Source organism: Podarcis liolepis (genome assembly GCF_965112155.1).
Source record: "Podarcis liolepis genome assembly, chromosome: 14".
Taxonomy (NCBI): domain Eukaryota; kingdom Metazoa; phylum Chordata; class Lepidosauria; order Squamata; family Lacertidae; genus Podarcis; species Podarcis liolepis.
In genome coordinates this window covers 5557678-5570774 of record NC_139569.1, presented here as the reverse complement: position 1 = coordinate 5570774, position 13097 = coordinate 5557678, and the positions used below count along the sequence as shown (strand labels likewise).

The 13097-nt window shown below is 46.0% G+C and overlaps 1 protein-coding gene across 3 annotated transcripts in view; it reads right to left on the bottom strand.

The window, feature by feature from the left end:
* TMEM184A (transmembrane protein 184A) overlaps positions 1-13097 on the bottom strand; it is a 46832-nt gene that overhangs the window by 15057 nt on the left and 18678 nt on the right. For all 3 annotated transcript variants that reach the window (XM_083474780.1, XM_083474781.1, XM_083474782.1), the window contains 4 exons: positions 4359-4601; positions 1649-1814; positions 278-368; positions 73-148 (listed from right to left, as the gene is read on the bottom strand). In XM_083474780.1, coding sequence (XP_083330906.1) covers positions 73-148; positions 278-368; positions 1649-1814; positions 4359-4601 — 576 coding nt within the window. The remainder of the gene's footprint in view (positions 1-72; positions 149-277; positions 369-1648; positions 1815-4358; positions 4602-13097) is intronic.

Genomic DNA, 13097 nt, shown 5'->3' with positions numbered 1-13097 from the left:
CTGTATTATTTTCATCAGAGATGAAAAATGTCCAGCTGCAGCGATAGGCAGTGCCTCTCCTGTGAGCCTCACCTGCTTGCAGAATCTGAGGAATCCAATCGAATAGGACATCCCTTGTAAACAGCAAGTTCCATAGAGGCAGCTAGACCTAGGAAAAGATAAGACAAGCCCCCATCAATACAGGCTAGGAGCACCAAGGGTATGCTGCAGGGGGACACTGCTAACCAATGGGGAGCAGTGGACATTTCCATATTAGCAGCCTTATATGGCAACTTACACAATGGGTTTCCCTCTGATTTCAGCCATGATGGTGCTCTCCCCTCCGAGGTACTCAAAGCAAAGGCTCAAAAAGCTGTAGATTACGAAGGCTGAAACATGGAAGGAGCGAGACTGGCAGTTAAAAATAGTCCACCCTACAATTTATCTATATATATATATTTACCACTGCTCATGAAAAGTACATCAGAGTGGTTTGCAACAGCCGTACATAAAGCCACACAATAAAAACCATATACAGTGGTACCTTGGGTTACATACGCTTCAGGTTACAGACGCTTCAGGTTACAGACTCCGCTAACCCAGAAATAATACCTCAGGTTAAGAACTTTGCTTCAGGATGAGAACAGAAATTGCGTAGGGGTGACGCAGCAGCAGCGGGAGGCCCCATTAGCTAAAGTGGTGCTTCAGGTTAAGAACAGTTTCAGGTTAAGAACGGACCCCTGGAACAAATTAAGTACTTAACCCGAGGTACTACTGTAAAAAGTTAGAGATCAGCTAACTTATTATGGAAAGACGTATTTTAAATTGTCTGCACAAGCCTGACAGAATAGGAATATTTTCAGCAGGTGTTGAAAAGATGAAACGAAAGCAATTCTATTGGCAGACTGAAGACTGTGAAACTCATGGGCAATGCAAAAAAAATCGGTCTGCGTGGCCTGCAACAAGATGTTGCAGCGTGAGGTCTTCCCCGTTTAGCATTCCAGCCGCTGCATACCCTCTCAGAGCCTCACCACTGTCCATCTGCATTACCAAGCAAACTCAGTCCTCATTGGACTGCTTTTGGAATTTCTCCCTTTCCCTGCCCCCCCCAACAAAAAAGAGGTTTTGACTCTGATAAAACTTGCAAGGTTCCCCCCCCCCCCATTTCTTGCTCCTCAGAAAGAAAGGTTTCCTTAGTTGTTGCATCAAAGAGCTGAAACACATCTTGGCGACGACACTGGTACTAGCCAGTTGATGCCGTCCACAGTTGGCTTTTGCTGGATGCTTGCGGAAAAGAAAATTTATGTTGAGAGAAAGGAGGATTTGCAGAGCTCAGGCCTGGAGAGGAAGTGGTGTGCTTTGCACCGAAGAAGATAAGGATGCTGCCAATGCTCTAAGATGCGCCTGCCCTCAGCCACAGTGTTTCTGAGCCACACGCAGAATGTCTTGTGCAATTCACCACAGAAGGGTTTCTCGGAACAGAAATGAACTCCTTGCTCCTGAACTTTATTGCAAAAGAAAGCCAGCCGTTTCAACATGTGCAGGCCGCTCGGGATTGAACAGCCCTGGGCGCACTCTTTTGCCGTATGCGGCGGGTGGCAGTGCAAAATCAGCCCGCCGCAGAACAAGGCACCCATGTTCCTAGGCCGAACCACCAAATCCAGCTCACCTTCGTAGCAGTCGCGCACCGAGTCGAAATAAACGTAGTATTGGTGGCTGCCGATCAGCAAAAGGCTGAGCCACGAGTCGAAGGCGTAGATGGGCACGATGAATAGGATGCGGATGATGTAGCGCTGCTCGTTGGGGATGGTGTAGCTTTTCAGGTGCAAAAAGATCTGGAAGAAAAGAAACAGGCAAGGCTGTGAGAAGCAGGAGATCTACTCCAGAGAAACACAAGCAGGCATAGGCAAAGTCAGCCCTCCAGATGTTTTGGAACTACAATTCCCATCATCCCTGACCACTGGGTCTTGTTTGCTAGGGATCATGGGAGTTGTGGTCCCAAAACATCTGGAGGGCCAACTTTGCCCATGTCTGCAAGAGAGCAAGCTTCTTCCATCCTGGTCTGCCCTGCAGAGGACCTTGAGGTCCATGAATAACCATAGTTTAGAGGTCCCGGGCCCTAAGGAAGTTAGACTATCCTCCACCAGGGCCAGGGCCTTTTCAGTGATGGCTCCGACCTGGTGGAATGCTCTGTGCCATGAGACTAGGGCCCTTCAGGATTTAACCTCCTTCCATCAGGACTGTAAGACAGAGCTATTCCACCTGGCCTTTAATATGAATTCAGACCCCACAGTTAAATCTCCCCTGGCCTCCTCATTGGCCCAAGTAGGACCAATTCAGCTAGCTGGCCCTGGGGATTAACAAATTGATTTTTGAATTTTATTGTTATTCATGTTTTTATTCTGTATTTTATGCTGGTTTTATAATTAAGTGTTTTAAAGTGTTTTAAATTTGTTGTTAGCCGCCCTGAGCCCGGTTTTTGAATCGGGAAGGGCAGGGTATAAATAAATTATTATTATTATTATTATTATTATTATTATTATTATTATTATTATCAGCCACAACGTCTGAGACGGATGGGAGTTGGGAGTCTGCAACCTCCAGAGACATCCCTGGTGTGGACAACACCGAGCTAGGCACACCTATCACCCGACTTGTCAAAAGGCCATTTCCAATGTTCTTTTGTTAATCAGCCTCGTCTTTAGAACATGGGGACTAGAATCTGGTTCTAAGCGCCAGCCTACAGCTCATTGGAATGCAAAGCATGCAATGCACTTGTGGAGCATGGAGAACGTCCAAGGTTCAGATCTCTGGCATCTCCGAGCAGAGCTGGGAGAGAACCCTGTCCATAACCCCGGAAAGCTGCTGCCAGTCAGTGTAAGCGATATTGATCTCCATGGACCAGGGGCCTGACTCAGTGAAAGGCAGTTTCCTTTTTTCCTAGGAATCATGCTTGGTAAGGAGGAGCCCATTTTAACTGCTGCGGCACCTTCCAAAAAACAACACAAAGATGTGTCGCTGTTAAGTGGTGTTTATTATGTCACCATTTTGGAGGTCCCAGGTCGCAAGGTGGTTAGGTTGATCTCAACTAGGGACGGGGCCTTTTCAGTACTGGCCCCGACTTGGTGGAACGCTCTGTCCCAAGAGACTACAGCTCTGCGGGACTTGACATCTTCTGATGTCTTCAGATGACATCTGCAAGACAGAGCTGTTTTGCCTGGCCTTTGGTTTAGACTCAGTCTGACCCTTATGTTTCCCTGCCCTTAGGGTTTTGATCTATGGGCTACTTTTAAAATGAGGCTGGATTTTAAATTGCATTTTAACCTGTATTTTAAATTGCCCCCCCATTATGTTTTTACTGTAATTTTACTGTTGTTAGCCACCCTGAACCTGGCTCTGGCCGGGAAGGGCACGGTATAAATAAAATTTATTATTTTAGACTTGTGTCTTCCCTCGGCATGCTGGGAGTTGTAGTCCAACATCATCTGTAGGGCATGAACTTGGGGAACTGTAAAAAGCCCTGTTTTTTATTATTATTATTATTATTATTATTATTATTATTATTATTATTATTCCTTTCCCCCAGACTGGGACTCAAAGCAGCTTACACAAATTTAAACAGCACAGATAAAATACAAAAAACAAAAAACAAAAAATACTTTTTGGGTACTCTCGTTTTGACTCAAGAAAACCACCATTTTATAGTTCAAATCAGGGGAAACAAATACAGTAAATGGGACAAAAGTACAAAGATTCACAAAATGTTCAGGGATATGCATATAAGACAATTGTTAAAAGGTAAGGAAATGTTTTTATTACCAGTATTTCAATAACAACACAGCACTATTTAAAAGCCTGTTCTTTAAAAAACAGTCCGTTCCCAAAGGAATAAAATTGTCTTCACCTGCTGGCAGAAGGACAACTAGGAGCAAGCCAGCCTAGTTTATTTGGTTCCAGTTACAGATAGGTAGCCATGTTGGTCTGCCATAGTCAAAATAAAAAAATTCCTTCCAGTAGCACCTTAAAGACCAACTAAGTTAGTTCTTGGTATGAGCTTTCGTGTGCATGCACACTTCTTCAGATACTGATCTGAAGAAGTGTGCATGCACATGAAAGCTCATACCAAGAACTAACTTAGTTGGTCTTTAAGGTGCTACTGGAAGGAATTTTTTTATTTAGTTTATTTGGGAGGGAGTTCCAAAGCTGTTTGGGAGCAGCCGCTGAGAAGGTCCTCTCCCATATCTGCACCAAGCCTGCCCTTCTGGGTGGCAGGACTGAGAAAAGGCTCTCCCCTAAAGATCTCGGAGCCCGAGGCACATCCCTATGGCACGACACGGTCTTTCCGAGAGCCTTGGGGCCTCCAGCTTCTCCCAACTTACCTGGTGGCAAGTGATGACGAGGGCAGCCCACACAAAGAGGCCAGTGATCACCTTGGCCGCCGAAGTGGTCAGGAAGAGATGCTGGCTGTCTTGGGAGTGGTTCTGGTCGGCCCTCAGCTGGGAGCCATCGCCTACGACCAGGGGGCCAGAGCCCACCGCCGACGGGAGGAAATCCAAGCTCAGCGTGGCAGGAGACATGTTGCCGGGGGGAGAAGACTCGTTGGCAAGCGTTGCGTTGTTCATCTGGCAGAGAGGAGAGAGAGAGAGCAAAGGTGAGCTATCGGGAGATAAAAAGGTGACCTATGACACCTCTGCAGGAGGCACGGGGGAGAATCAGGGAACAGAGGGCTTTGTGTTTGCTCTCAGCTCTTTGCAATGACAGCTTTTATTGCACTCTTTTATTGTCCAAGGTCAGAATGGCAGACATGGCAGAGTTTAGACGCAGCTTCGTTAAACGGATCCTTGCCTGGAGCACACCTTTAGCTGAAAGGTATTCAGACTGAGACTTGGTACAAAATAAGAAAGCTTGCATTTATTACAGGAAGTACATTCTTGATAGGGATGCGGGTGGCGCTATGGGTCTTTTATAAAAAAATAAATAAATCATTTTTATTGATTTTCCAATAAAAACAACCAATCAACATATCCAAATCATAATCCAATTAAAAATAATAAGATAAAACAAAAAAAGACCAATTATAGTCCAAAGTGTAATTATTATTTTTTCTGGGCTCCCCATAGTCTGGACCTCTGAAGCATATCTCCAAATCCTCATTCCTGCCTCTTCTCGTTTTCATATTTTCTGCCTTCTGATCTTAATGCTTTAAAGTTCTACAATTCTCAGTCATGTCAGAAATCATACATGCTTTTGTCCATCGAATACAGCTTTATTTGTGTATATATATATTTTCAACTGTCTATTTGCCAGTGCAGATTTCCCTGACTAAACCACAGAGCCTAGGACTTGCCAATCAGAAGGTCAGCATTTTGAATCCCCGTGACAGGGTGAGCTCCTGTTGTTTGGTCCCAGCTCCTGCCAACCTAGCAGTTTGAAAGCACATCAAAGTGCAAGTAGATAAATAGGCACCGCTCCGGCGAGAAGGTAAACGGCATTTCCGTGCGCTGCTCTGGTTCGCCAGAAGCGGCTTAGTCATGCTGGCCACATGACCCGGAAGCTGTACGCCGGCTCCCTCGGCCAATAAAGCGAGATGAACCCCAGAATCATTCACGACTGGACCTAATGGTCAAGGGTACCTTTACCTTTACATTCTTGACAGGAATCAGAGAATCGTAGCATCAGAAGGGACCCTGAGGGTCATCTAATTCAACCCCCTGCAATGCAGGAATCTCAACGAAAGCATCCATGACAGTTGGCCATCAGACCTCTGCTTAGAAACCTCCAAGGAAGGAGAGTCCATCACCTACTGAGGAGTCCATTCCACTGTCAAACTGTTCTTAACCTCAGAATGTTTTTCCTGATGTTTAGCTGGAATCTCCTTATAATTTGAATCTGTTGGTTTGGGTCCTATCTTCTGGAGCAGCAGAGAAGAAGCTGGCTCCATCTTCCATGTGGAAGCCCTTTAGATATTTGAAGGTGTCTATCATGTCACCTCTCTTTTCTTCTCTGGGCGAAACATACCCAGCTCCCTCAATTGTTCCGCATAAGGCCTGGGTTTCCAGACCCTTTATCATCCTGGTTGCCCTCCTCTGCACACCTTTCCAGCTCATCAATATCCTCAAACTGTGGTGCCCAGAACTGGACACAATACCCTAGCTGGGGTTTGAAATGCTAGCTAACCATCTAGCTGGAGAAACAAAGAAGTCATGCTTGCTCTTTTGTTCTCAGAAGATAGTTCCAATATGACCTCTTGCCTCAAGGTCCAGAGAAAGCAAGTCAGTGGTTCTCAACCTGTGGGTCCCCAGACGTTGTTGGACTACAACTCCCATCATCCCTGCGCTCTGGCCTTGCTAGCTAGGGGTGATGGGAGTTGTAGTTCAACAACATCTGGGGACCCACAGGTTGAGAAAGGCTGAAGTAAGTGATGAGCAGAAGAAGTTGTACAGCTAAATGCAACCTAAGGTTTATCACACTAAACATCAAAAAAAACAAGGAGAAGTCAGCACAGATTTACGCTGGAATGCAGAGTTAACCAGGGCTATTGACTGTCTGGCTCCGAAGCGCCCTCTCCGATTGCATGGAGCCCGGACAGCCCCGTGGTTTTCCCCGGAGCTGAGGGTGATGAAACAATCGTTGAGACGGCTAGAGTGCCGGTGGCGGAAAATTCATTCTGAATCAGACCGGACACAGGTTAGAGCTCAACGTCGAGCCTACCAAGTGGCAATGGCGACAGCGAAGAGGGCCTTCTTCGCCGCCTCCATTGCATCTGCAGAAAACAGCAGCAGGAGACTTTTTCAGGTGGTTCGCAATCTATCGGAACCACCTGTACCACCGGGGCCTGGTAGGGACCCCAAGATCTCCTGCAATGCTTTTGCAAAGTTTTTTGCAGATAAAATCGCTCAGATTCAGAAGGAGGTAGACTCCACCATGGGGGCAGGGCCAGGGCGGGAGAGTGCTAGAGTTCTGTCTGGTCCTGTTACATGGGATCAATTCCAATCTGTTACCTCCGAGGATGTGGACAGGCTGCTTGGACAAGTGAAACCGACCACCTGTCTCCTTGATCCTTGCCCATCCTGGCTGATAAAAGCGAGCTGGGAAGGGCTGGGCGATGGGCTCTGCGGGGTGGTGAATGCTTCCCTCTGTGAGGGAGCCTTCCCAGACCCGCTGAAAGAGGCGGTTATTAAACCGCTTCTTAAAAAACCATCTTTAGATGCGGCCACGATGGCCAACTATCGCCCAGTCTCAAATCTTCCATTCTTGGGCAAGGTGATTGAGCGGGTGGTTGCTGAACAACTCCAAGCACGCCTGGAGGAAACGGGCCATTTGGATCCCTTCCAATCGGGATTCAGGCCTCACCATGGGACTGAAACTGCTTTGGTCGCACTGGTTGATGATCTCCGGCGGGCTAGGGACAAAGGTGAGAGCTGTTTCCTAGTTCTGCTGGATCTCTCAGCGGTCTTTGACACCATCGACCATAACATCCTTCTGGACCGTCTAGAGGGGCTGGGAGCTGGGGGCACTGTCATACAGTGGTTCCGCTCCTTCCTCCTGGGCCGTGTTCAGAAAGTGGTGGGGGGGATGAGTGTTCAGACCCATGGGCTCTCACTTGTGGGGTGCCTCAGGGTTCTGTCCTCTCCCCCATGCTTTTTAATATCTATATGAAGCCGCTGGGAGAGATCATCAGGGGGTTTGGACTGGGTGTTCATCAGTATGCAGATGGCACCCAGCTCTACCTCTCCTTTAAATCAGAACCAGTGAAGGCGGTGAAGGTCCTGTGTGAGTGCCTGGAGGCGGTTGGAGGATGGATGGCGGCTAACAGATTGAGGTTGAATCCTGACAAGACAGAAGTACTGTTTTTGGGGGACAGGGAGCGGGTTGGTGTGGGGGATTCCCTGGTCTTGAATGGGGTAACTGTGCCCCTGAAGGACCAGGTGCGCAGCCTGGGAGTCATTTTGGACTCACAGCTGTCCATGGAGGCGCAGATTAACTCTGTGTCCAGGGCAGCTGTCTACCAGCTCCACCTGGTACGCAGGCTAAGACCCTACCTGCCCGCGAACTGTCTTGCCAGAGTGGTGCATGCTCTAGTTATCTCACGCTTGGACTACTGCAACGCGCTCTACGTGGGGCTACCTTTGAAGGTGACCCGGAAACTGCAATTAATCCAGAATGCGGCAGCTAGACTGGTGACTGGGAGTGGCCGCCGGGACCACATAACACCGGTTCTGAGAGATCTGCATTGGCTCCCAGTACGTTTCCTAGCACGATTCAAAGTGTTGGTGCTGACCTTTAAAGCCCTAAACGGCCTCGGTCCTGTATACCTGAAGGAGCGTCTCCACCCCTATTGTTCAGCCCGGACACTGAGATCCAGCGCCAAGGGCCTTCTGGCGGTTCCCTCATTGCGAGAAGTGAGGCTACAGGGAACCAGACAGAGGGCCTTCTCGGTAGTGGCGCCCGCCCTGTGGAACGCCCTCCCATCAGATGTCAAAGAGATAAATAATTACCTGACATTCAGAATACATCTTAAGGCAGCCCTGTTCAGGGAAGTTTTTAATGTGTGACATTTTAGTGTATTTTTGGTCTCTGTGGAAGCTGCCCAGAGTGGCTGGGGAAACCAGCCAGATGGGCGGGGTACAAATAATAAATTATTATTATTATTATTATTATTATTATTATTATTCAGGACAGATAAAAGAAAGGACCTTTTCACACAAGGCCTTGTTAATGCTGTACTGTTTTTAACACTGATTGGGAGCCGCCCAGAGTGGCTGGGGAAACTCAGCCAGATGGGCGGGGTATAAATAATAAATTATTATTATTATTATTATTATTATTATTATTATTATTATTATTATTATTGGGATGGCCTGGGAAGCTGAAGGTTTCACACAGCCCTGCAATAAAATATAATAATAATAATAATAATAATAATAATAATAATAATAATAATAATAATAATAATAATAATAAATTTATTTATACGCCGTCCATCTGGCTGGGTTTTCCCAGCCACTCTGGGCAGCTCCCAACAGAATATTAAAAGCACAATAAAACATCAAACATTAAAAGCTTCCGTAAAAAAGGCTGCCTTCAGATGTCTTCTAAAAGTCCGATCGTTGTTTTATCTCCTTGACATCTGGTGGGAGGGCGTTCCACAGGGTGGGCGCCACTACCGAGAAGGCCCTCTGCCTGGTTCCCTGTAACTTTGCTTCTCACAGGGGGGGAACTGCCAGAAGGCCTTTGGAGATGGACCTCAGGGGTGGAGACGTTCCTTCAGGTCTACTGGCCCGAGGCTGTTTAGGGCTTTAAAGGTCAGCACCAACACTATGAATTGTAGCGTCACTTCTCGCAGTGAGGGAACTGCCAGAAGGCCCTCGGAGCTGGACCTCAGTGTCCAGCCATGCAAACCGTCTCAGCAAGCTGAGTTGCAGCCAAACTTCCAGCAGCAACCTTGCAAAGTAGCTAAGCGCGCGCGCTCTCTCTCTCTCTCTCTCTCTCTCTCTCTCTCTCTCTGTGTGTGTGTGTGTGTGTGAGAGAGAGAGAGAGAGAGAGAGAGAGAGAGAGAGATTAGCCAAAGGTTACCAAGTGAACTTGCTGATTGAGCAGAGATTAGAACCTGCTTCTTCCTGGTCTCTGCCCAACACTCCCCACCACTAAACCACACAGATTCTATTTTGCAATTCCACATGGAGAAGTCATTTTCCTAGAAGTCACAGCTTGCTTGTTTAAGAACACAAACACGCAATCAGAAATGGGGGACCTGGGCCTCCCCAGATGTTGCTGGATGCTGAGCTGCCCATCAGCCCCAGCCAGCAGGGCCAAAGGTCAGGGCTGAGGGGACCTGTCATCCAAAAACACCAGGACCTCCAAAGGTTTCCCACCCCCAATTTGGTTTAATACACAAATGTCCAGCCCTTCAGGCACTGGTTCTCTTTTTTCCTGTACCACACTTGGAGAATAAAAATTTGCCTGCGCCACGCTAATTTTTTAATTGATTAGAAATACATTGGGAAACAAAAAGAAACAACTGCTAGCAGTGCTTGGTTTATAATATAGAACACGACTACTTTATAATAGGGAAGCGGGTGGCGCTGTGGGTTAAACCACAGAGCCTAGGACTTGCTGATCAGAAGGTCAGCAGTTCGAATCCCCGTGACGGGGTGAGCTCCCGTTGCTCAGTCCCTGCTCCTGCCAACCTAGCGGTTCGAAAGCACGTCAAAGTGCAAGTAGATAAATAGGTACCACTCTGGCAGGAAGGTAAATGGCATTTCCGTGTGCTGCTCTGGTTCGCCAGAAGCGGCTTAGTCATGCTGGGCACATGACCCGGAAGCTGTACGCTGGCTCCCTCGGCCAATAAAGCGAGATGAGGGCTGCAACCCCAGAGTCGGCCACAACTGGACCTAATGGTCAGGGGTCCCTTTACCTTATAATATGATCAGGGATATCCAGAAAGTACAAAACAACGCAGCGACATAAGAACAGGAATCATTTTCAAAATATAATTATAAACAAGTCGTCCCCAGCATTCTGTTCCAACTTTGATTCTGGTGCAAAGGGCCTTCCATTCGCTTCGGCTGGTGGCCCCGTTGGGCCCCATCTGGGCAGGTAGCCTTGACCTCTGCTGTCTACGCTCTAGGTTAGATTACTGCAATGCGTTATACGTAGGGCTGCCTCTGAAGACGGTTCAGAAACTTCAGCTGGTGCAGAATTCAGCGGCCAGCTTGCTCACCGGGACAAGACAGTTTGAGCATATTAAGGTAAAAAAAGGTAAAGGACCTCTGGACGGTTAAGTCCAGTCAAAGGCAACTATGGGGTTGCGGTGCTCATCTCGCTTTCAGACTGAGGAAGCTGGTGTTTGTCCATAGACTGCTTTCCAAGTCATGTGGCCAGCAGGACTAAACAGCTTCTGGCGCAATGGGACACCGTGACGCAAACCAGAGCGCATGAAAATGCCATTTACCTTCCCCCCCTCAGTGGTATCTATTTATCTACTTGCGCTGGCATGCTTTCAAACTGCTAGGTTGGCAGGAGCAGGGACCAAACAACAGGAGCTCACCCCATCGTGGGGATTCGAACCGCCAACATCCCGATCGGCAAGCCCAAGAAGCTCAGTGGTTTAGACCACAGCGCCACCCACGTCCCTTTTCAGCATATTACCCTGATCCTGGCCCAACTGCACTGGCTGGCAATTACCGTATTTTTCTGTGTATAAGACAAGGTTTCCCCCTTAATAAATTATGTCAAAAATTAGGGGGCATCTTATACACGGATAGTGTATAAGATTTTAACATCTTATATCTCTTTTAAATGTGTTTTTTTGGGGGGGCATTATTGGCTTGTGTGTGTCTTGTTTTTATGATGTACTTTGTCTTTTGATTTTTTTTTTTAGTTTTAAAATTGCTTTATTGAACTTTTAAAAAAAACCGTAACACAAAATCAAAAACACCCATAACAAATAAACATCAAATAATTGTCAATATCTGTTACACTTTCACAGTCTTCTTAGTTCCATTGACTTCCTGCCAATTCCCTCTAATTTTAAATGTATATTTATCTAGTGCACTATTTGTCTCTGTTTGAGATAATTACTTAACCAAGATGTTATGTCTTCCTAAACCTATCTGGTAGACAACAGAAGCTATTCAAGAGCTGCCACAGATTTCACGGTATTGCAGTATTTGTCTTTTTATATTGCATGTGTGATGTTGTGACCTCTCCCGAGATCTATGGGTGAAGGGCGGTATACAAATTTAATTAATAAAATAAACAGATGGATGGACCATTGGGTCTGACTCAGCAAATTACAGCACCATATATTCCCAAACCCTCTATTTCTAAACAGGAAACTCTGTTATTCAGCAGTTCGGCAGGCATGATTGCATCTCCTTCTAACCACCGGCTGAAGTGACTCTCGCTTCTTTGGTTTTAGATAAAGCAAAATTTTCAACTCTTGTGTCTCTGGCTTCACTTTCTCCACTAGCCCCCTGGATTGCAGAAATTCTCCTGAAGGCGACAACCAAAATCCATCACAGAATTCTTTAAGAAGCAGGACTTTCTTGGCTGATGGCTTTGCACCTTTCCCCATTCTTGGTGGTCTTCCTGTTATAGTTTGCTAAGCCCAAAAGACAATGATTTTTTTGCCAGCAGAAGCAACAGAGCCAGGATTTCTCAGGGTGTCCCGTTCCCAGCATCAAACTAATAATACATGTGTATATTTAGGCGGTGGACGACACGGTTCCATCTTTAGATCTCATTCCTTACATTTATCAAGGCTTCTATTTTGGGACTCTTCCTTTAAAGAAGAAACACACCAACGTTTCCAATAACCACAACAAGTGTCCAAGAGCCCTGCTGGCTAGGGCTGATGGGAGTTGTAGTCCAAAACATCTGGAGAAGGCTGTCCTAAAGCAATAGAGGGCAGCCTGCGGGCCAGATCCGGCCTCCAGCAAACGTATATTCAAGCCACAATAAAGCTCTTGTATATACTTCTGAAGAATAAGAAGGAAATCAACAACAAAGCAGTTTTCAAATAACTATGGGCTGGAGAACCTGTGGCCGTCCAGATGTTGTTGGACCAAATCTCTCCATCACCCCAACCTGGGCCAGGCTGAAAGGAACCGTTGAGATTTGGAGTTCCACACTCCCAATGCAATTTTATTGCTGCTTTGCTCCCAATAGTGAATCTAACGGTCAGGAGGGCAGTTTCTGCATGTGCTGGAGAGCAGGGTGGATTTGATTTAAATCAAATTGATTTAAACCACAATTTAAATCACTAGTCAGTAAGACTTGATTTAAATCTTTTTTTTAAAACAGAAAGGCATTCCTGCTGGTATAATTGATGAATAGCTTTTGGACTATAATGTAACTTAAGTAGAAAATGATCTTTAGAAAGATTTTTTCCTCCCAAAGCATTTTCTTTTAAAAATCCAATTTAAATAAATAAAAAATTGATTTAAATTTTAAAAAATCAGATTTAAATTTTTTTAAAAATTGATTTTTTAAAAATCTGATATTATTATTATTATTATTATTATTATTATTATTATTATTATTATCAACATCATTGATTTTTATCCACGCTGTAGAAGGAACGAGTGACACTAGTGAATCATTTACCAACAGAT